The 24,621-nt window shown below is 43.9% G+C and overlaps 1 protein-coding gene across 2 annotated transcripts in view; it reads right to left on the bottom strand.

Moving 5' to 3' along the window:
* Positions 1-4,427: 4,427 nt before the first annotated feature.
* RIC8A (RIC8 guanine nucleotide exchange factor A) overlaps positions 4,428-24,621 on the bottom strand; it is a 116,293-nt gene continuing 96,099 nt past the window's right edge. For both annotated transcript variants that reach the window (XM_073602186.1, XM_073602187.1), the window contains 5 exons: positions 23,587-23,682; positions 23,312-23,456; positions 21,510-21,654; positions 17,767-17,886; positions 4,428-8,032 (listed from right to left, as the gene is read on the bottom strand). In XM_073602186.1, coding sequence (XP_073458287.1) covers positions 7,912-8,032; positions 17,767-17,886; positions 21,510-21,654; positions 23,312-23,456; positions 23,587-23,682 — 627 coding nt within the window. In that variant the 3' untranslated portion in view covers positions 4,428-7,911. The remainder of the gene's footprint in view (positions 8,033-17,766; positions 17,887-21,509; positions 21,655-23,311; positions 23,457-23,586; positions 23,683-24,621) is intronic.

Raw genomic sequence — 24,621 nt, 5'->3', positions numbered from 1 at the left:
GAACAATCTTGCTTTGCATGTAATGAGTCTATCTCATATATTAGTTTCACCTTTTAAGTTGCATTAATGAAATAAATGAACTTTTGCATGATATTCACATTTTTCGAGTATCACCTGTATACTGTGTGTATATACTATATAGGCCTAGATGTCACCCAAAGGCCACACATACAATTCAGTAACTATTCATTGTTAGAGACCGCAGGAATGCAACAAAATATAGTCAGACTATGGGCATGATACAAGAGATGGGTGGAAACTGTGGATACAATACAGGAGATGGTCAGAGAGTAAGGACATTTTACAAGAGATGGTCAGAGACTGTGGGCATTCTATAGAAGTTGTTGGAGACTGGGAACACAGATTAATAAAAAACAAAAACAAAAAAAAAAAAAAAAAAGAAGAAGAAAAAACAACCCTTTAAGACAAAGACATTATGAGCTAGTATGCATACTAGCTCATTATGAAATACTTACCTTAGATCGAAGCTGTTGCAGCAGCCCCGCACACTGCTGTGACTGGCGACATGTCTCCTGGAGTTATTTCTGGGTTCGCCGGCTCCGGCACTGTGATTGACATCACTCCCACGCATGCGCCGCCGGTCATGGCACGCTGCTGAAGAAACGGCACGAGCGAGCCGTTTCTTCGGTGTGCATGCGCCAATGACGTTGGCGCAAGCGCATATGGTAAATATCTATTTACAGTACCTACAGGTAAGCCTTATTATAGGCTTACCAGTAGGTACAAGTGGTGCAACAGGGTTTACAACCACTTTAAATGCATGACTGCGACAAAGGAATATTGGATGCCTCACAGTGGGGGGGGTCCATCTTTAGGTGAGAACTGTTGTGTTGTGGACTAAACTCATATTACAGGGATGCCATCAGTGTGCAGCAGCTCTTCATTTTATCCTTTAAAGTGTAACTTTATCCATAACAACGTGATACAAAATTGTTCTTTAAACAAGGAACATACTTTACACTATTATAATTATGCTACCAAAATGAGTGCATGCTGTAAATTGCCCCCAGCATTGCTCCTGTTTCTTCCTGCTGGATGCTGCCATTTTGCTGAAGCCCAAGAAAGCCCCTGAACAGCAGTAAATCTTTAGGTTGTCAGCAGATCAGCCTCTACATTTTTGGCACAGTACTGAAAAATCTAGCAACTGAGCATGTGCAGAGCAGGGAGGCGCTTATTTTAATTTTAATGTTTTAAAGAGCTATACCTGCAATAGGAGTCCACCATGAAGCGATCTAGCAGGACTTAAAGCATAACAAAAGACAAAACTTTTTTTTAAGTTTGGGATAAAGTGGAGATGGATTAGAACACCTATTTTTTTCCTTATTGCGGTCGGTGCCCCTGTTAGGAAGATTTACCCTCTCCATTTATCCTGTTTACCATCATCATTGAAAGAACAAGAATATCCCAAATTTTGAGATGTCCCCAGAAAAGTAATAGAGGGGGAATCTTCCAATGGGGGCACTAGTTCGGGTGACTTGAGGGGCCCCAAGGGATTCCCTTAATTTGCAGGGATTTCTTCTCATTTCCTGTTTTGGTTATGGGACAGGAAGTAAAGGGAAGTCTCTCCAAAGGGTCCACAGATGGCAAAAAAAAAGAAAAAAAGAAATTTTGACAGGGCTTATTACCCTCCATCCACTTTAAATGCATGTATACTTTGTGGTGTGTTAATCCTGACTCCTTTTTAATTACCAGGCTCGTGCACTTTCACATGTAGGGATTGCCTTATAGTATACCATGCCAAACATCTGCTTTTTGTCCAGAGTATAGCTTTACTTTAACCGCTTGCCGACCAGCCGCTGCAGTTGTACTGCAGCAACATGGCTCGGCTGCGCGAATCGCCGCCATGTTACTTTGCTTCTAAATGTGGCCACTAGGGACACGTGCGCCCACTCGCCCCTGGTGCAGATGCGAGTGCCCGGCGGTCACTCGTGACACGGCGAGAACCGGGATCTGTGTGTGTAAACACACAGATCCCGGTTCTCTGAGGGGAGAAGAGACAGATCGTGTGTTCATACAAGGTATGAACACCGATCTATCTCTTCCCCTAGCAAGTCCCATCCCCCTTTCAGTTAGAACACGTAGCAGAGAACACAGTTAACCCCTTGATCTCCCCCTAGAGTTAACCCCCATTTTTACAGTACTCAATGCATGTTTATAGCACTGATCGCTTTATAAATGCCAATGGTCCCAAAAATGTGTCAAAATTGTCCGATGTGTCCGCCGTAATGTTGCAGTCCCGATAAAAATCGCAGATCGCCGCTATTACTAGTAGAAAAAAAAATAATAAAAATGCTATAAATCTATCCCCTATTTTGTAGACGCTATAACTTTTGCGCAAACCAATCAATATATGCTTATTGCGATTTTTATTACCAAAAATATGTAGAATAATACATATATCGGCCTAAACTGAGAAAAAATTTGCTTTTAAAAAAAAAAAATGAGGATATTTATTATAGCAAAAAGTACAAAATATTGTGTGTTTTTTTCAAAATTGTTGCTCTTTTTTTGTTTATAGCGCAAAAAATAACCGCAGAGATATTCAAATACCACCAAAAGAAAGCTCTATTTGTGGGGGAAAAAAAAAAAGGACGTCAATTTTGTTTGGGTACAATGTCGCATGACCACACAATTGTCAGTTCAAGCGACGCAGTGCCGTATCACAAAAAATGGTCTGGTCATTCAGCAGCCAAATGTTCCGGGGCTGAAGTGGTTAAAAGCCCCTTTATATCATGGACTGCCTCCCTTCTGGTTGGACACCTTTCCTTCTGGCCCACCCCCCTTTACCCTTTTTTTGGCATTTCTATTCGTTTCTTGCCATGTTTCTCTCTTTTACACAATTTTTTATTCTGGGACTAGAGGCAACTTGAACCTACCACAAACTTCCAATGCCTGGCTTAGTGGACCACTTTACGGTTAACCAGATTAAGTCAGGATATTGTGTAGACCTTGGGGTACCCGTGGATTTGGCATTCTTCCTCAGATCATGAATTAGTTATAGTTTTTGTATCATACTGTACATCTCAAATTTCTTGCATCAGACAATTCTAAATGAAGCATTACTATTAAAAAAATAGAAAAGCCCCTACGAAAAAAAACTCCATAATTAGATGATATAGATTATTATTTACAGTAAAGGTCTTTTTTTTCTATTCGGTTTGCTTAAATCAACAGCCTTTGGTTGAATCACGATACGGCAGACAGCTTCTAGACTTTGGCTTCCTTATATGGAATAAGGTCTCCATGCACTGCTTTCCTTCATGTGGCATAAAGGGCTGCCTCACTTTACCTTTACTCTAAACCAGGGGACTCCAAACTTTCTAAACAAAGTCCTTCGGGTTTCAGAGGGGCAGGACTGTGGCGAGATTAAAAAATGTCCCAGCATGTCAGCGGGAGGAATGGCGAGGGCCCCGTCGCTGGTGTCAGCGGGAGGAATGGCGAGGGCCCCGTCGCTGGTGTCAGCGGGAGGAATGGCGAGGGCCCCGTCGCTGGTGTCAGCGGGAGGAATGGCGAGGGCCCCGTCGCTGGTGTCAGCGGGAGGAATGGCGAGGGCCCCGTCGCTGGTGTCAGCGGGAGGAATGGCGAGGGCCCCGTCGCTGGTGTCAGCGGGAGGAATGGCGAGGGCCCCGTCGCTGGTGTCAGCGGGAGGAATGGCGAGGGCCCCGTCGCTGGTGTCAGCGGGAGGAATGGCGAGGGCCCCGTCGCTGGTGTCAGCGGGAGGAATGGAAAGGGCCCCGTCGCTGGTGTCAGCGGGAGGAATGGCAAGGGCCCCGTCGCTGGTGTCAGCGGGAGGAATGGCGAGGGCCCCGTCGCTGGTGTCAGCGGGAGGAATGGCGAGGGCCCCGTCGCTGGTGTCAGCGGGAGGAATGGCGAGGGCCCCGTCGCTGGTGTCAGCGGGAGGAATGGCGAGGCCCCGTCGCTGGTGTCAGCGGGAGGAATGGCGAGGGCCCCGTCGCTGGTGTCAGCGGGAGGAATGGCGAGGGCCCCGTCGCTGGTGTCAGCGGGAGGAATGGCGAGGGCCCCGTCGCTGGTGTCAGCGGGAGGAATGGCGAGGGCCCCGTCGCTGGTGTCAGCGGGAGGAATGGCAAGGGCCCCATCGCTGGTGGCAGCGGGAGGAATGGCGAGGGCCCCATTGTTGATAACAGTGAGAGGAATTATGCCCCAAGGGCTGGATCAAGCAAAGAGCAACTCTTTGGAGACCACTGGGCCAGAACTACAATAGCCTTCACGCTTTTTTTGTACCAAGCTACAGAGTGCCATTCATATAGAACAGAAGGGCAGACGATCTTCTTATATTTAATTGGTGGTGCTGCATTAAAATATAGCGATTTGGTCTCCTAACATTTTGAAATCCATTTAGTTGCTTTGCCTTCACAGATGTAAAAGAAAAAAACACAAGCACAACGTGAAATATCTGGCTATTTTATAAAATGGATAATACACTACATATTTTAACTCCAGTGTTTAAATTATCTTTGATATTGTAGTTTTTTTCTTTGTTTATAACAGTTTCCTCCTTTCTGAGCTAACCTAGACAGAAAATAACAGTGTAATAATAGTCTATGTAACTTTACTAATCCTTCACAGACATTAAATAAAATTCTTACATGTATGTTCATCCAACACGATTATAACATTCTAGGGGTGCCAAGCCTTTTTATAGCAGATACTGTCCAAGGATAGCCACACACTGTTAGATTTTCCTGCATTCACACGATAATGGCTCATTAGAGCATTCAAATAATATAGTCAGTGACTATACAAATTCTTCATGCAAGTCTTTAAAATTTTCATTCAACTGAGGAAAATGTTGGTAATTTTGGAATTCCATTTTGCAATGGATGGAAGTGAATGGGATTCCAAACAGGAATCCGATTCACTGGAAGAATATAATTTGATCAAATAAAAAAAAACAAGAAAAATTTCCTGGTCAATGTGATCAAAAGCAGTCGTCGATTTGTCCACACTAACCATTACAAAATCTAATGAAAGTTTCAAGAATGACAGCTTTCCTAAGAAATTCTACCAATGTATGGCTAGCGTAGCAATGTGCATTGCTATGTTTGGCTTTGCTACCATGTTGTGTGACAACTAAAGTCTCAGTCTTATTTATCAATGTGTATCAATGAAGAAGACAATCTGTGTAAATCCATTGCAACCAGAATTTTTTCTATAATTGAATCAGAAATGAAGGAGGACTTTGAGCCATATGGACAGTTCTTCTTGCAGACTGCTTGAATCAGGTTGCACTCCGGAATAAATCGGGATAAAATAGATAGCGAGGTTTTAAAGGCAGCGTTTCCCAAACTGAACCCAAAGTATCATTGACAGCAATTATCTCCCCCCCCCAATTCTTATTCACCCACCTCTTGGTCTCTGAACTAGAGGTGGTGCGAGTATCATGGCCTTACATTAGAGGATCATGGTCTTAACTGACACCAGAATCCATCTGCTTCAAGTTTCGATGTTCCCAGATCAGAGTTTGAAAAAGTAGTGAAGTCAGAGGTAGCCAGGTAAGAAGTACTTTAATACCCAACTCTGGGCTGAAAAAAAACTTTGTATTTAGGTCTCCCACACGGCAAGGGTTAAATGCTCATTACGTCCAGAGGGAGATGAAGAGGTCCCACCTTATCCCCGCCCCCGCGCTTTCTTCCTCTCCACCAGGCACTCCCTCAGTGCCATCACTTACAATGCAGGGCTATTAACCCTTTATAGTATGTGTAGGGGGCAGGAACGTGTCTCTTTAAAGCTGAGCTCACTCAAATTCTGCTTGTTTGCTCCCACCTACCTCCACTGCCACATTTGCCACTTTTTTGGGAGGGAGCAGGTACCTGGTTTTGACAGGTACCCACTCCCATTTCCAGCTCTGCCCCCTCCCCTCACTCTTTTCCCCACAGTGTTCTGGGACACATCACAGGTCCCAGAACAATACGAGACTATTCACAAGGCGCAGCGTGGCTCGCAGATGTGCAGTAGGTAACCGGCTGTGAAGCTGCAAAGCTTCACTTCCTGTTTCCCTTACTTGCAATGCCGGTGCATGTACCCAAAGCCGATTAAAGAATCAGTTCTGGATCCCTGGACAGGTAAGTATCCTTATATTAAAAGTCAGCAGCTACAGTATTTGTAGCTGCTGACATTTCATTTTGTGGCGGGAGCTTGGAGCTCCTTTATAAGGAGCACCTTAAAAGGATAAGTTCACCTTTACAAAAAAAATAAATAAAAAAAAGAATTTTTTGCAAAAATAATGTGCATTTATTTTAATTTTTTTAGCAGCCTGTAAAGCATTGCACCCGTGATCAGAAGATCGTGGGTGTAATGCCAGGTTCCTGCAGACTGTCTGTGTAGCTGTCTGCCCATACCTCTAATACAGGCAGGCTGTTACTGAATGACAGGAAGCTCAATGAACGACCTAGAGTGCTCAACAATGCCCTGGCACTTCATTGAGAACTACAAGCTGACATCTGCAAAAGCTGATGGTAGTTGAAGTTCATCAATTTACACTGATCTATGAATCAATGACATGGCCATGTAGGCAGAGCCCCACATGGCAACACTTTGTTTAAACAGTGACAGCAGGTGCAGGTATATAATCCCCGGCCCACTGTCACAAAGAGGTCACAGGGAGAAAAGGCAGATGCCGAACATGTTACACCCTAAATATGGTTGTAACATATTCAAAAAGGTAAACTTATCCTTTAAAGAGGTTTGTACCACTGGAGGAAGCCTGCTTGAGAGGAAGAAGGTAAGCATTACACCTTATTCTTTTACCCCGAGCATTTAACCTTTGCAGTGTGTGTGTGGGGGGGGGCTTACTGCAAGAGTATTTACTTTCTTGTGCCCAGAGTGAGGCTTTAAAGCTGAAAAATAAAAGTGTTGAAGGGTTAACTACTCATTTATGTTCAGCAGGACTGAGTAAAGCAGTTTTACTTACCTGCTCCTCCACACTATTAGAGTGGTCTCTTCAGCCATTTCTTACCCACAATCCAGAGATCAGATGTCTCAGACATCATCAATTATGATGCAGGGAGCATACCACTGCATTGGATGTAAACATCCCCAAGGAACAGTCCATTGCCCGACCATAGGGGAGCATCATTTTCAGGGGAGTGGAGGATCAGGTAAGTAAATTGGTGCATTTACCGTCCACTAGACATAAATGAGGCTACGCTCACACTGCAAGAATTAAAAGCTCATTTTTGTCTAGGGGGCAGTAAAAGCAGTTTAATTTCTGATTTGTATTGGCGATTGCATGCTTTGTCAATCCATTTACTCATCTGTAGCTGTAAGTGGTACTGGAGGTCAAGTTTGAGGCACGGTAGTAAAAAACGGAAACACAACTGCTTTAAAAGATTGAAAATAATGCCCTTTCTATTATGTTATTCATCAGAACGTGCTGCAGTCTAAAAATTTGTACTACAACCGTTAGAAAACCAAAACTTTCAACCTGCACAGTGAGCAGATAAACCCTATGGGCAACATTCACCCCATCCTTTGGGAGACAGTGTACAAAGGAAGCTCCGTGTGCTGTAATAGTGCCCTCCAGTGGCTAGAGTGTGCTTTGTGCTTGCTTCCTTGGACTTCTGCAGATTGTAGGACCACCTTCAATCTGAAAAGAGACACTCCAAGGAGAGCACCTGGGACTCCAAGTCTGGGCCTTCTGGCAGCTGGAACTTCACATCTTTGTTCTAAGCAGCAGAAGTCTCTAGAAGGAACGTGTTACACTACAAGTGTCCCAGTGACCGTCCTACAGCAGAGGACTCAGAGATACATCTACAGTAAGCTAGGTTTAATATCCCTTGTGGTTTATGGTGTCTGGATAACTGTTCTTGCTCCAATGCGACCTCTGCTTGGCTCGGATTCTGGACCGTGCTCCCCTCCAGCTTAGGTAGTTTAGTCCGAGTCAGTCTCCAGGTCAGACGACTCCTGTTGCTGTAGCATCCTCTGAGCAGACTCATCTAGAGGTTCCAGCCTCCCTTCAGACGTTACTCCCATTGGTTGGATGATCTGTTCCCTGCTCAAAGAATAAAAAAACAATAGTTTTGATTAAACACTTGACCTGTGGAAGGTTTTATCCCCTTCATAACCAGGCCATTTTTTGCTATTCAGCACTGTGCAACTTTAACTGGCAATTGTTTAGTCATGCAACACTGTACCCAAATGACATTTTTTTCACACAAATAGAGCTTTTTGGTGGTATTTGATCACCATTGTTTTTTTTAATCATATAATTAAAAAAAAAAAAAAAAAAAATCGAAAATGAAATCTTTTATTTTTTTAAATCTAAATTTCTTGATTAAATTTAGGCCAAAATGTATTCTGCTACATGTCTTTGGTAAAAAAAAAAAAAAAAAAATCCCAATAAGTGTATAGTAATTGGTTTGTGTGAAAGTAATAGCATCTACAAACTAGGGTATACATCAGGGGTAGGCAACCTTTTGAGCACAGTGTGCCAAAAAACAGTTAGGTACCTGGTAACTCTTTTTCTAAGAAGTCTTCCAGGGCAGCATCCGAGAGATAGGCCCCTCCTCCCTGAAACAGGAAACACATTAGTCCACCATTATAAACGTTAGCCTTACCTGCATGCTTCAGTTATATTAAAGCACAGAAGGAACTCTCAGTAAGCTAAAGCTTCCCCACTATATCTGGTATTATCGCTTTAGGGTGGGAACTAGTGCTGCCCTGGAAGACTTCTTAGGAAGAGAGTTACTAGGTACCTAACTCTGTTTTCTCGAATCATCTTCCAGGGCAGCATCCGAGAGGATGTATCAAGCAATACTTACTTGGGTGGAGATAAAGACTGGAGCACCTTGCGACCAAATGCCTGATCTTGTTCGGACAGCTGGTCTATACGATAGTGCCTTGCGAAGGTACTGAAGCTCAACTGTGTCACTGCCCTGCAGATCTGCTCCGAAGTTGCCCCTGCTTTCTCTGTGACCGAGGTTGCCCAGGCTCTGGTTGCACGTTCTCTGATCCCGCTTGGAGGGGTGAGGCTTTGTGCCTCATAAGCCGTCTGTATGGAAATTCTTATCCATCTGCTGATAGTGTTTTTCGATGCCTGTTTTCCCTTGTTGACTCCTGCATAGGAGGACAAATAGAGAGGTAGTTCTTCACCAATCCTTCGTTCTCTTGAGATATGTTATGAGTGTATTTCTTACATCTAGCTTATTGTAAGTGTCTCTTTTTTTGCCACCCATAGATTTTGGGAGCAATGGGATGATGACATTTTGGGTCCTATGGAATGCGGAAGAGACTTTGGGTAGAAACCCCGGGTCTGGCAAGAGAATTATTTTGTCTGTTTGTATCAGGCAGTATGGTTCCATCATGGAAAGCGCTTGGTTTTCGCTCACTTTTCTGGCCGATACCAGGACCACTAGAAGTGCAGTTTTTAAAGTAAGATTTTTGTCTGAGCTGTCTTCCATCGGTTTGAATGGGGAAAAAAAAACCCTCTGCGTACTGTGGATATATCCCATGTTGGAGTTCTGCCAATTTTTGTAGGACTAGCTCTGTTTAGTGACATTAGGAATCGCTTTATCAGCAGATCCTCTAAGTCTGGTGTCTATGAAGGAGGAGAGTGCTGCCACTTGTACCTTAAGCGTGCTCTGAGAGATGTTCTTGTCTGCTCCTTCCTGTAGGAAATCCAGAATCATTGGGATTATCCCTCTGTCGGGAATCTGTTTGTTTTTATTCCAGGAGACAAACTTTTTTCCTCACTTGCTCTAGTCACGGGATTCCTGCTGTCTAAGATGGTGTTGATCAATCTGACAGCCCTTTGTTTTGTAGTCTTACCCTTTCAGTAACCAAGCCGAAAGCTTCAGGATTCTGTGGTTCATGTGGTTGACTGGTCCCTGTGATAAGAGATCTGGAAGTGTCAGTTGTGGCTGGATGCTGAGGTTCTTCAAGTGGCTGAACCATGCTCTTTGGGGCCAGTGCGATGCTATGAGTAGCGCTGTTGCTTTCTCTGCCTTGATTTTTTTTAATCACTCTTGGTATTGGGCCAGTTGAAGGGAATGTATAACACAACTGCCGTCCCCAGCTTTGGCTGAAAGCATCTACTTTGCTGTTGCCATCTGTGGGATCCAGTGAAAAGAACATTGGTGATTTTGTGTTTGCCCTGGAGGCAAACAGATGTACCACGGGTATCCCCCACGGTTGCGTGATCTGTGAGAAGGTTGCTTGGTTTAACGACCACTTTGTCTGCTCTATAGTCTTCCGGCTCCATTCCTTTCAGTTGGATGCCTGATATTGATCTTATGTTTGCTTCTGCCCATAACAGAGTTGTTTCCATCAGCCTCATCAAGCTTTGGGATTTTGTCCCCCCTTTTCTGTTTAGGTATACCACCGTCGTAGCATTGTCTGATTGAACCCTCGCGTCTCTCTCCTGTATCACTGTTTGGAAGGCTTTTAGTGCTTCCTCCACAGCTTTTAGCTCCCTCATGTTCGAGGAGGCTTGGGACCATTTGGAGTTCCATTTCCCCTGTGTGCAGAGCTCCTCCATGTGTGCTCCCCAACCTAGGGCACTGGCATCTGTGGTAATCCTGACAGGGTTGGATTGAGCCCATCTGCGCCTTTCAATGTATCAGAGCGGGTTGAACCACCACCGGAGCGTTTGACTGATTTCAGAACAGAAATGGACGTGTCTAGGGATGAGTGGTTGCCATCCCACGGAGACAGAATATAATTCTGTAAAGGTCTCATGTGAATTTGCGCCCAGGTGATGGCTGGGATTGAAGACGTCATCGGTCCTAGCACTGTCATTCCTTGTCTGATTGCGATAAGAGTTGGTCCCCATTAGAGAGGCTATTGCCTGTGTGATTTTTTTTTTAATTTTTTTCCTCCGTTAGGAAGGTTTTGGTTAGTCTGGAGTCCAGTACATAACCCAAGTACACAACTCTCTGGCTTGGGGTCAGCTGCAATTTTTCTGTATTTATGATCCACCCCAGGTTTTGTAGATAGGAAATACTTGCGCGCAGGTTGGTCTCTAGGGTCTCCGCTGAATCTGCAAAGAACAGTAGATCGTCTAGGTATGGTATGACGCCAATGCCTTGTTGTCTTTAGCCCTTTAGAGCTTCTGCCATTATCTTTGAGAAGATCCTGGGTGCAGAAGAGATACCGAAAGGGAGAGCTGTATATTGCAGGTGTAGGGTGGTTGGCGGTCCCTGAATTGCGAACCTCAGGAATTTTTGATGACTTTCCTTTATGGGGACATGTAGGTAGGCATCCTGTAGGTCTATTGTGGCCATGAATGTTCCTTGTGGTAGGATATTTCTGACTGAATAGATAGACTCCATCCTGAAGTTTTTGTATTTTATTCTTCTGTTGAGTGGCTTAAGGTTCAGTATGAGCCTTAGCTTGTCTGATGGTTTTTTCTTTGCAAAGATATGCGAATAAAACCCCATTTGCTACTCTTTCTGAGGGACATAGCGAATCACTTTCTGATTTAGCAGGTTTTCCAGGGACTCTAGAAAGGCCTTTGCCCGATCTTCGTCCTTTGGTAGGATGGTTACTAGGTACTTTGTTGGGGGATGGGCGGAAAATTCTATTGCATAGCCCTCTGTTATGGTGCGGTGAATGAAATAGTTTCCCGTTGCTTTCATCCACCGGTGGGCAAAAGCTGCGAGTCTGCCCACCACCTGAAGACCGTCTAGCACTGTTTCTAGGTCAGGCCCGAATAGCAGATCTCCTGTGAATGGGATTCTGCATAGTCTGTTCTTGGACGGGATATCGCCTTTCCATGACTTCAGCCACAGGGCTCTTCGGGCTGAGTTCACTAGAGCTGTGGCCCTTGAACATATTCCCATGGTTTCAGCCGAGGCATCCGCTAGAAAAGCTGCCACTGTGGTCAGTGTGGGGATGGTTATTACTAATTCTTCTCTTGGTGTGTCACTTTCCAGTAATTCTTGTAGCTGGGTCAACCAAATTAGTAAGGTGCGGCCTGTGCAGGTGGACGCGATCACTGGAATCAGGTTTGCCACCCCTGCTTCTATTTTCTTATGCATGGGGTCATTTAAGGTACCCACATCGTCAAAAGCTAAGTCCAATTTGTTTGTGACTCTTGCTAAAGAGGCATCCACTTTGGGGCATTTAGCCCAGGTTTTCGGGTCTGTCTCTGCGAATGGATATCTGTGTTTAATCGCTGCTGGTATGAAGAGTTTTTTCTCTGGTTCTTCCCACTATTTTTTGACTATGTCTTTAAGAGTTTAGTGTACAGGAAATGTTCTAGGTTTCCTGGGCTGCAGTCCTTTATACATCTTGTCATGTAGGGTAAGCTCTGTGGCTTTTTGCTCTTTGATGCCCAGCGTGTCGGCTATAGCTTTTAGGAGATCGTCCGTATCTTCTGAGGGAAATAAGTTGTCTTCTGATGCCGGATCTTCCTCCTCAGAGTCTGAGCATAGGCCATCCTCAGATTCGTCAGAATCTTCCTCTTGCCACTCTGCCTGCTCCCTGCTACCCGATGGGACGCATGTCCTGCTGGTAGATGGGGTACTGGTTTGATTGGCACTTGCCAGTGTCTCTAACTTCTCAATTGCTGAGCGTAAGGGTGCCATGGTGCTCTTTATTTCTTTTTTGAAAAAGCAGAGCAGGTCTTTTAGGTAACCTTGCGATTCTTTGGCCACCATATTGTCTATGCATTTTTGGCATAAAGGTTTTTTCCAGTCAGACGGAAAACGGTGGCCACGCGAAGCGCATGCTTTGTTGCCGTTTTTCGCTTTTCTTTCCTCTGGGGTCCTCGTCTGAAATCAAACACAAAGGTCCCTGTGAGGTAGGCGGTTTCCAAACTGCACGTAAATTGACAAGTTTGTAGTGAGGTAAAGACAGAGGTGACTCGAGTACTCTGGCTTCCCTTGGAGCTGTCTTGTTTTGCAGGATCTGCAGGGAAGGGTGGAGAGGCGTCAGACATGGTCAGCCACCCGAATCCTCTGCTTAGAGGGACCTTTTTAACTGCTTCATGCGTGACCTCCAGCCCCGCCCCCATCTGAAGCCCGTCCAGGTTGGTGGACATACCTGCACATGCCGCTCCTGCTGGTGTCCTCCTTCCCGGCTTTCCATTAGGGAGGGGGACTTCCGCTGATTTTTTTGTCCTTTTTCTCTTTTTTCTTCTTTTTTTAAATTTCGCACCGCCACTCGGAAATGACGTCACCGGAAGTGCCTCACTCTATTGTTTCCCTAGAAAGCTTCCAGTGTTTGAAAAAATGGCAGCCGACCGGAGCCGCGTGACTGGAAAATGACGTTTCCGGCATCGGCACCATCTTAGTACACCCTGTGGGGCCTCCATGATGGGAGATGGGCCAGGACAGACTGCGGAGTGCAGTGGTCGCCGTTTGCAGATGGGCAGCCAGACCAGCGGGAGAGGTTGTGCTAGAAGGCTTCCAGCGCGGCTGCCGCTCATGGCCGATTCCAGATGCTAGCAGCAGACAGGTCCCTCCACCAGCAAAGATAGCGGTATCCAGGGGAGAATGCCAGTGTATGCGTTCCAGCTTGGGGGGATGGTTGCAGAAACCTCAGGGAGAGCGATTTGCTCAAATTTCTGCCCCTGCTCGCCCTCCCAAGGCCCGCTGGGCTGGATGGGATGCTGGCCAGGGAGTCTCCTGCAACAAGCAGAGACTTGGAAAATAATAAACGTTTTTGCAGCTCCTGTGGGTCCGGAGGAAACACAAAATAACTGGGGCACGCAGGTAAGGCTAACAAATTTATAATCGTGGACTAATGTCTTTCCTGTTTCAGGGCGGAGCCTATCTCTCGGATGCTGCCCTGGAAGACGATTCGAGAAAATATCTTCAAAGAAATTGAGAGTGCCAATTTTATAACAAAATAAATGTAAACTTCACACTCTCAATCACGAAAAGGATTTTTTATAAAAGTAAATGCTGTAAACTACTTGAGTAGTAGTTAGAAATTAACATCCTGCACTCTCACTCCTCAGATCAGTCCCAATTCCTGCAACTCCCCACCTCAGATCACTGTCCGCCCTGCACATCTGCCCCACCACTGTAACCCCCTGCACATCTGCTCCACCGCCATACCCCCATGCTCTTCTGTCTCACCACTGAACCATCTTCTCATCTGTCTTAACACTGAACTTATCTGCTCATCTGCCCCACCAGTGTAACCCCCTTTCTCATCTGCCCCGCCAATGTACCTCCTGCACATCTGTCCCACCTCTGTTCCGTCTGCTCATCTGTTCCACCAATGTACCTAATTTTTCCTCTGCCCTGCCACTGTACCCCATGTACATCTGCCCCACCTCTGTACCCCCTGCTCTTCTGACCAACCACTGTAACCCCCTGCTCTTCTGTCCCACCGCTGAACCCCCTTCTCATCTGCCCCAACACTGAACCCCCCCGCTCATATTTTCCACCACTGTAACCCCCTTCTTATCCGGTCCAACACTTAACCCCCCTGCTTTTCGCTTTCTGTCCCACTGCTGAACCCCTGTTTGATCCCTCCCACTACTGTACCTCCTCCCTACCACCACTGTACCCCCTTGCTCTTCTGTCCCACCACTGTAACCCTGCTGCTCATCTGCCCCACCACTGTACCTCCCTGCACATCTGATCCACCAACATATCCCCATGCTTTCCCGTCTCACTACTGAATCACCTTCTCACCTGTCCTAACACTAAACCCATCTGCTCATCTACCGCACCACTGTAACCCGCTTTCTCATCTGCCCCACCAAAGTATCTTCTGCACATCTGTCATACCTCTGTACCCCCCTGCTATTCTGCCCCACCTCTGTTTCCCCTGCTAATCTGTACCACCAATACACCTCCTTTCACATTTGCCCTACTGCTCTACCCCCCCTGCTTTTTTGTCCCACCATTGAACCCCCTTCTCATCTGCCCCATCACTGTAACTTTCTTCTCATTTGGCCCGACAATGAACCCCCCTGCTCATCTGCTGCATCACTGTACCCCACTGCTCTTCTGTCCCACTGCTGTACTTCTTGCTCTTCTGTCCCACCTCTGAACCCCTTCTGCTCATTTTCCCCACCTCTGTACCCTTCTGCTCATCTGCTCCACTGCTGTAACCTCTTCTTATCTATGATATGCATAGTGAAAGGAAGCAGAGATAAGACACATCTACCTGTCCTGGCACACTCATCCTGCTGATCCAACTCTTGCATCCAGCCCACGTTCTTGTATGTGATGTCACATACAAGCATATGGAATGGATGCGCAATGATGAGCTCAGGTCAGGGGTATATTCTGAAAGCAGTGGGCCTGTGTGCAGAATCATAAGTTGGGCCCCCTCAGCTTAGAAAAAGTGCGGCGCTCTGCACCGCAGCAAAACTGCACCCAATCTCTTCCCCATCACAAAAGCTGGCAATCGCAGCTACAGCAAAGTTAGAGAACCAAACAATGTTTCCCATCTTTTACAATGTGTGGGGGCACAGTGCCTTCCCCTCAGTACAGGTGCAGCGTGGGGAATTCTGAAATTGGAATGCATTAGTATCTCCCTGTGCTGCTGGGCAGGGAGTCGAGTGCTGGCAAAAGAGGCTTTGAGTGCTGCATGCGGCACCAGTGCCAGGGGGTGCCTACCCCTGGTATATAATTACTAGAATTTACACAGCTATAGACACTATACTGCTAAAAGCAGTGATCAGTGACTGAGTGTGGCGGGCAACCTGGTGCTAACAGACACTGGCTGGGAGGGCCACTAAATGATTGACATGGACGTCGCTAGTGACACTAATACAGTGATCAGTGATAACACTGTACACTGTACTAATGACACTGGCTGGTTAGGAGTTTAAATCAAGGGGTTAACTGTGTGTCTAACAAGTGTAATATGTGCTGCTTTTACGTCCTGATCTAGCTGTTTTTTACCCCTGCTTTTCAGGGAGAAGAAACAGCCAGATCGCTAGTCTCTGTACACAGAGTTCTGTGTGTTTATAAACACACAGAACTGTGCCTGTGATTGGACACAGTAGATTTCAGCCAAAATCATTGTCTGAAATCTTCTGACAAACTCATGCAGTGACCAATTCCAGCACGGGTTGGCAGGGGTGCATGCAAGTGCAGCCCAAACCTAGAAGAAAGCCAGCAACATACATGAACATTGCTGAGCCTGCACCTAACGCCCGCTTGCGGTATATTTACTAGAGGTCGGCAGGTAGTTAAAAAAAACAGCTACTTCTAAACTTTGGTCAACATAACAGACCATCCACAGCCTGTCTCTTCACCCCTTCTCCCTTTTAGAGTGGAAAAAAAGTAACTATTCCTAAAAAAAACATTCTCTCCCTCCTCCTCCTACCTATCTTCAGTATTAAAAGGATCAGTATACATGCCTATCTTTATTCTGGTCTGGTCACGTGATACCGCAGATCCACCTCCACTGTGTCAGTGAGAGGAGGGTGAAGAGACAATGGCTGGGACCTAGGAGCCTATGGGTGATGTCACAGCTCCCGGAATTCACAGTCTTTGTTGAGCGCTCCCTTACACAGAGGAGCTGGAGCTGCAGGATCATGTGACGAGATTAAAAAAAAGGTAAGTACACAGATATTTTTTACACAGGTTATGTAGGATAGGTAGGAGGAGAGGGAAGGGAATGGTTTTAAGAATAGATAAGAGTTAGGCTTTACTGCCACTTTAAAGCGGTATTAAACCCCAAAATGTTATATATTGAAGCTTTACCGGTCATTAGATGTGGTGGCTGCATTCATTTTCTTTTTTTTAGGCTTTTTTTCCCCCCTCGGTTTTGACCTGGTGATCTGACCAATAACACACCTCCTGCATTATAGTGCCCCCACTCTGGAGGAAGGAGCCATAGAGATAGTTTTGGACAGCAGCATTGTTACTCTGGGGCGAGGGGAGTGTTAGTGTATATAAATCTGCTAGTACATCTAACAAATTAGAGACAAACTCCAGTTAACACTTTATAAGCAGTTACTGCAACAGTTATTTTTCCTTTTGGGATAAAGGTTTTACATAAATAAAATCTGATCATTGTAAAACACCCTTGTCAGTGGTAAATGGTTTGTATCAACTCTAACTGCTACACCTGCAGGAGAGCTTGTTCTTCCAAAAACAAACTTGCTAGCAGGATCACCAGGTAAAAATAAGGGAAAGCCTTAAAAAAAAAAAAAAAAAAAAAAAAAAAAAAAAAAAAAAGAAGAAGAATACTAATGCAGCATCACAACTATGATTTTGTAAGCTGCAATTAAATAAAATGTTTGCTTTTAGGTTTGATTTCACTTTAAGTAATAAAAAACAAAGACCATATAAGACCTTATAGGCAACCTAGGCAGAAACCAAGATGTCCATGCCAATACAGATAACAAATGCTGAAATCTTCTTTGCACTTACTGCAAACGTAACCATGTCAACTAAAGGGTTGAAAGACCAGAGCCGCTACCTTATCTAGGGCCCCATTCTGTCCTAAAGAGGCCCTGTCATTACTGTTTATTTCCAAATCAGGTTTCTCCAGATTACGGTCCACTACAAGATTTTATCTGGCCAGCAAATCGGGTTAATGGTCAGACACAGACTCAGGATTCAGATTAGCTGGTCTCTGTTTCTGATGGTTACCCAGATGTAAGGGGGCTCTGAAGTAATGGGGGGGGGGGGGCTTCTAATGTGAAAGGAGGGGGCTTCAGTTATGAAGTTATTCCTTGCAGTGTGTTTATTCATTCATTTATAAAACCACATTTTTTTTGGCCTGCAAATATTTGCAAAATATATGATGTGGCCATTGTTTTGAAAAGTTTAGAGACCCCTATTCTAAATAAATCTGAAAGCAACTGACCTTGATAACTTATCAAACATGCTGACCAGCTTCATGGCCTCATACTCCTTCTGCTCCTCCGTCATGCCATCCATGGGGTTGGGCTGCTTCTCCTCCACACGTCCCGTCACTGGATTAATGCTGTACAAATACAATAGAGAACAAAGATTTTTACACACTTTATTTCTGGTTTAGCATGATAAATGATCATATATACATGGAATCTGCTATGTTCATTATGTTGTACTTCCTGTATGGGACTCATACAAGCAGACTGGGTCTCATTTATTAATTAAATAAATTGAGAAAATATAGCAAATAATTTCGCACTACCCAAAATAGCAAGCAGCTAACACACCAAATTAGCTAAATGGCCAAAAAAACATAGAAATAAAAGTGTAGCGCTATAAAAAGGTGGGCTATAAGCCCAGATAGCTTCTGAGGAAAAACAGTGAATGAAAAATGTAAACCTTTAATACAAAGTGGCAAGATGAATAAATCACAAAAAGTAGTGTCAATCTATAAATAGTACACATGAGAAGTAGTGATAATGATGTCAACACCAGAAATGCTGCAACAAACACTCCGGTAAATATATAGTCCAAGTCCATAAATTTAAAGTTGTGAAGTTCAACAGCAAAGGATTCCAATCTGTGAAAACATGTCTATCCGTGGATAAAATAATTGACTGATCAAACCACCACCGTGAGTAGAGGAGGCTTTACCAGAATGTTTGAACACGCCAGGGCATATACTCTGTGTGTCAAACAAGCTTATATTACGGTGGATGGATTCTGGTAGTGTTGATTTCTGTGGACCGGAGATACCCTGTTCACAATCCAATGAGGGCACGTGGGGAGTAACCTCTCAGAAATCCATAGATGCAAACGTGGCAAAGGAGAAAGCAAAGAGGGACCACATAGTGTAATTCCGTAAATTTAAATTCAATCCCCACTGCTGCCTTTTGACTTTGTACGAGCACTTTTTTATCCACTCACATCATGTGAGTGTTTTTAATTTTATTAAAATTTGAATTCATGGAATTACACTATGTGGTCCCTCTTTGCTTTCTCCTTTGCCACGTTTGCATCTATGGATTTCTGAGAGGTTACTCCCCACGTGCCCTCATTGGATTGTGAACAGGGTATCTCCGGTCCACAGAAATCAACACTACCAGAATCCATCCACCGTAATATAAGCTTGTTTGACACACAGAGTATATGCCCTGGCGTGTTCAAACATTCTGGTAAAGCCTCCTCTACTCACGGTGGTGGTTTGATCAGTCAATTATTTTATCCACGGATAGACTTGTTTTCACAGATTGGAATCCTTTGCTGTTGAACTTCACAACTTTAAATTTATGGACTTGGACTATATATTTACCGGAGTGTTTGTTGCAGCATTTCTGGTGTTGACATCATTATCACTACTTCTCATGTGTACTATTTATAGATTGACACTACTTTTTGTGATTTATTCATCTTGCCACTTTGTATGAAAGGTTTAGATTTTTCATTCACTGTTTTTCCTCAGAAGCTATCTGGGCTTATAGCCCACCTTTTTATAGCGCTACACTTTTATTTGTATGTTATTTAAATAAATGCCTGTGTAGCCACTGAACAGACTCAGACCGGGAAAATGGTGGCTGAAGAATGAACATTTAAATCTGGTTGCAGAAGACCAGTCCAATAAGTTCTTATTTAAAAAAAAAAAAAAAAAAAAAAAACTGGCCAAAGCTTTTTTTGGCCCCACTTCTCCAATAGATCAAAGGAGTACAGTTCCTTCTGCACTCCTGTGACCCCTTTAAAGCCAGTCCAGGCTTAGGAAAGATCCTGACCATATGTTCAGGATCTAACCAGATGTCTGGACCGGAACACCAGGCTCAGCCTCTCAGCAATCCACCGAGAACCTGAGCAAGCCCCTTCTGCCCTCTCCACAGCCCAGCACTCCATTAAGCACTGGAGGGGAGAACAGAGAACTGCTGACTGACAGTTACAGCTCTCTGCTCAGAGCAGAGGGAGAGAACTGAGTGGTGCTTGATGGCTCCGTTCTCACTGCAGAGCTTGCAGGGACAGCTGCAGCATCAGATCCATGCTGCATCCACCTAGGTAAGTAAAAAATGTTTCTTTTTTTTTAAATCCCGAGCTTCTCTTTTAAGCAATTTTACAATTGAGGTAGAGCTGCACGATTAATCATTAAAGAATCTAAATTGCGATCCTACCACCTCCCAATCTTAACCGATTCCCCACCGGCTCACGCACATTTACGGTGGCACAATGGCACCGCTGCGCAAAATCCCGTACCCACATGGGGTTCCCTTTAAGAGCCGCCAGAGGGTGCATGCCTGCTGCATGGCGGGGGACCTGACGCACATGTCTGGCGGTCGCGATCGTGTGCACGAGAGCCAGGCATGGGGATGTAAACACACAAATCCCTGTGCCGTCAGGGGAGAGGAGACATGTCGCTTATTCCTACTAAGTAGGAACAACGATTTGTCTCCTCCCCTAGTCAGTCCTATCCCCATACAGCTAGAACACACTGAGGGAACACACATTTAACCCCTTGATCGCCACCTAGTGTTAACCCCTTCCCTGCCAGTGACATTTACACAGTAATCAGTGCATATTTATAGCACTGATCGCTGTATAAATGTCATTGGTTCCAAAAATGTGTCAAAAAAGTGTCCGATCTGACTGTCGCAATACCGCTAAAAATCGCAGTTCACTGCCATTACTAGTAAAAAAATAAATAATAAAAATGCCATAAATCTTTCCCATAGAATGTAGACGTTGTAACTTTTGCGCAAACCAATCAATATACGCTTTTTGCAATTTTTTTTTTTTTTTTTACCAAAAATATGTAGAAGAATATTTATTGGCCTAAACTGATGAAGAAATGTGTTTTTAAAAACATTTTTGGGGATATTTATTATAGCAAAAAAGTAAAAAAAAAATATATATTTTTTTTCAAAATTGTCATTCTTTTTTGTTTATAGCGAAAAAAATAAAAACCGCCTAGATGATCAAATACCAACAAAAGAAAGCTCTATTTGTGCAAAAAAAAAAAAAATTTGTTTCGGTACAGCATTGCAGGACCGCGCAATTGTCAGTTAAAGCGACGCAGTACCAAATTGTAAAAAGTGCTCTGGTCAGGAAGGAGGTAAAATCTTCTGGGGCTAAAGTGGTTAACAGAGCATTTTCCGATTCAGTGCAGAGTTCTCTGCTCAGCTGACAGCTGTCAAAAGAAAAAAAAAAAACACAACAGGCAGCCTGCTAAGTTTCTCACAACATGGTGTAAAGCTGAGATAACAAGAAACAAATGTAACACTTAGTCCTTATAGATCAGGGAAGAACTTCAGTCTGTAAATGAGGTCAGTTTAACCACTTAAAGACTAAACCTTTTTTGACACTTGTTGCTTACACGTTAAAATCATTTTTTTGCTAGAAATTTACTTAGAACCCCCAAACATCTCATATAATTTTTTAGCAGAGACCCTAGAGAATAAAATGGCGGTTGTTGCAATATTTTATGTCGCACTGTATTTGTGCAGCAGTCTTTCAAACGCAATTTTTTGGGAAAAAATACACTTGAATTAATAAAAAAAAAAATACAGGAAAGTTAGCCCAATTTTTTTGTATAATGTGAAAGATGATACGCTGCGAGAATCATCAGAGAATCATGTTCTTTATTCTAAGCATAAAAAAATTGTGATTCTCATTTTGGCCAGAATTGTGCAGCTTTAAATTGTGGGATGCTACACTTACTTAGCTTTAGCTTCTCTGTACTCTTCTGTATCTGTGTCTTCATCTTCAGAGTATCGACCTTCTCCACGTCCACCTGCCAGCAGCCCCCTGGCAGCAAGCAAGCCAGCAGCATTCCCATATCCAGTATATTTCACGAATCTAGACACTGAGTGCAAAGACAGGAATATTAGTCACAAAACTGCTCTATGTAAAAGCCAATTTACTATACAATTACACAGTAAATGTTTATGGTGAGGTGATGAAAATTGCACCTGTTCAGTGTTTCCAATTATAATTTTGCCACTGGGGGAAAGGAAGAATCCACCTGCCTGCTATGGGCAGCACAGACAGACACTCAGGTCACAAAAGGGCCCTGCACAAGTATCTGTATATGTAAAGGTATATTTGTGCAGAGTTGCTTGTACAGTGTCCATATGCCAAGTTCAAATGCTCACTTTATGAAACTTAGACTATAGGCATTCCTCCACCATCATCCTACAATGCCAGAAACTGATAAAAGGATTGATGGCACGTAGTATATAAGGGACTGAGGGATGCCTATCATTTAAAAAAGTTGCATAGTTAGTCTGAAGAACTCCAGAGAACTCTGGATAGCTTGCCAGTAAAGCAGAAGATAGAAAGTTGGAAGCCGCATCTCATGGGGCCAGCCCCACAGTTGCGTCCATTGACACAGACAGCGGTACGTGGCCCCGCTCCCCGCTGCCTCGTCACTGGCTTTGATTGACAGCAGTGGGAGCCAATAGCTTCTGGTGCCCCAGCAGAGCCAGAGAGATCCGTAAGTGAGGGGAGAGAAGAGCCGCTGACATGCACAGTGCTGGATCGAATGAGGGCTCAGGTAAGTAAAAAAAAAAAGGGGGTGGGGGGGGAGCTGATGCAAAAAATGCATTAATGTAACAGAGTAACAGGCAGGGGGAAAAACAAACTAGGATTTCAAACTTGCAATTTTGTCGGAGTCTTCTCTTTCCAGCTGCATTCTGCTGCTCCTCCCACTTACACTCACTTTTCATGTGATTGTTGCTAGCACCAGAAGACAATGGCTCAGTGAGAGGGATTCCCATCAACACTGTCGGTGCTGATGGGGGAAATCAAGCGAAATTCGGCTATGTGCTAGAAAGCTGTTTGCACCCACAATCTCAGCTCCTTGTTTACATTTGCTGAGGCTGTGTTTTGGAGCAGTTTTCCTGCATACAGCCTCATCTGTCAATTACATCTGATGTAGCGGCTGTGGGAGGAGCAGCAGAAAGTAGCCGGAAAGAGAAGAACCCAGAAGCATCAAGTTCTGCTAATTTTTGCCTTGCTTGTACATTTACAGCCAAGCAAAAAAATCATTGTCTGGGGAGGGGGGCAATATAAAATATAAATGAAGTACACTTAAATGAATATAAAAACAAAGTGTTTTTTTCTGGTTACAGGGTATCTTTAAAAAAAAAAACGAAAACTGACAGTTTTCACCTTAACACTTCCATCACCAGCCTACTAAAATCCTTGCCACAAGCATTACCACTACCCGTCCACTGCAGTTCCATTGTCTTCCGCCACGCCTTCCACTTTAAAAAGGGGCAGGTAACAATAAAATCACGTGTATGGTTAAAAGCTTGTTTGGATCTTGATCCAGAATCATACATCTGGCAGGACAGGTGCCCACCATAGGATGATCTGCAGAGGCAATACATTAGCAATTTTGATGACAAGCATATAGGTAAACTTCTTCATTACAATTTTTAAAGATATAATTATTGTGATCACTTGTACCTGTTCAACTGAAAAAGGCATTGATTTTTGGCTTTTGATAGATCACTCACCATTTTCCTTACAAAGGACAAAAAGGAATTCGGCAGCACAGTGCTTTACATCCGTGTCTACGTGTGTCATCAGACGGACCAACTTGTTGCGCAGTGTGTTCCCCACTTCTGGACGGTTCTTTACATCCCTCAAAGGAGGTAAAACCTGTAGGAATAAAGATTTATATATAAAATAGTAGAAAACAGGATTATACACATTGCCCAAGTTGTATGAAAATTTAGAAGTACTTTAATCAATACCCGCTAAACTAGAAGCCTGGAACTTAAATGCTTACTTTTGCTCGGAGGAACTTCCGTGTCTCACGATGGACCCGTGAACTTTCAGTCAGGAGATTCAAGACTGGAGTCAAAGTCTCACGTAATTTATGACCCTACAGCAAAATAAATTGATATGTAAGAAGATAATAATATTTAACCATACATATGCAAAAATATATTCAAAGGCTTAGTCCACCTGTAAGACCATGTTCCAGGTTACACCTATATTTAGGGTGTGACTTGAAAGATGGTGTCATTCCCAGACCTGTATTCCCAACTTACCTAAATCCCAGAGATCTTCTCCCTGCAGTTCTGGCTTGAATTCATGAAGAATTCTGCACAGCCACCATGGCAGAAAGACTGACAGATCTCAATGGAGCACAAGTGCTTTGATAGCACCACACTTCAGTCCATAGTTTAGTTCCTCTAGCCCCATAACTTCAATGCAAAAATGTAATAAATGCAATTTGTTTTATTAAATATTTGCAAAACGGTGGTCTATGCACCTTTGCTAGTAAATCATTATTGTATATACCAAAAAAAAAAAAAAAAACAACAACAAAAACTATGCATTTCCTTTAAGTAGATATTTAAAACAGGCAATATATATGAAATTTGGCTTACCAAAGGTAATACTAATGGACCATCTTCCTAAGAGAGCCAACCCTGACCCTGAAAGAAGTATGCTCATCTACTTTCTTACAATGATCCAAATGGTTGTGTGTTCATTAGTCTCACATTTTAGACGGGTAGATTTTTGTGTGCATGAACCACTTGTGGACCCTTGGGTGTATAAAAAAATCTGCAAAGACCCCAGGTAAGCTTCATACATCCAACAATTGCAACCCCCCCCCAAATTTCTAGTTTCACCAGGTTAAGACAAAACATGGAAAAAAAACAAATTATGTCTTTTATATTGGGCCTGGTTCATATGATCACTCTACTGAGCTTTGGCATGGAGCAGAACAGGTCTCGGTGCATTGCACTGCTTACTTTTATTTTTTTTAAACTTTAAGTCTCACATACTGACACTTCATTCAGGTCTCCGCAAA

Source organism: Aquarana catesbeiana, linkage group LG10 (assembly GCF_042186555.1).
Source record: "Aquarana catesbeiana isolate 2022-GZ linkage group LG10, ASM4218655v1, whole genome shotgun sequence".
Classification (NCBI taxonomy): domain Eukaryota; kingdom Metazoa; phylum Chordata; class Amphibia; order Anura; family Ranidae; genus Aquarana; species Aquarana catesbeiana.
This window is presented reverse-complemented; position numbering and strand designations above follow the sequence as displayed.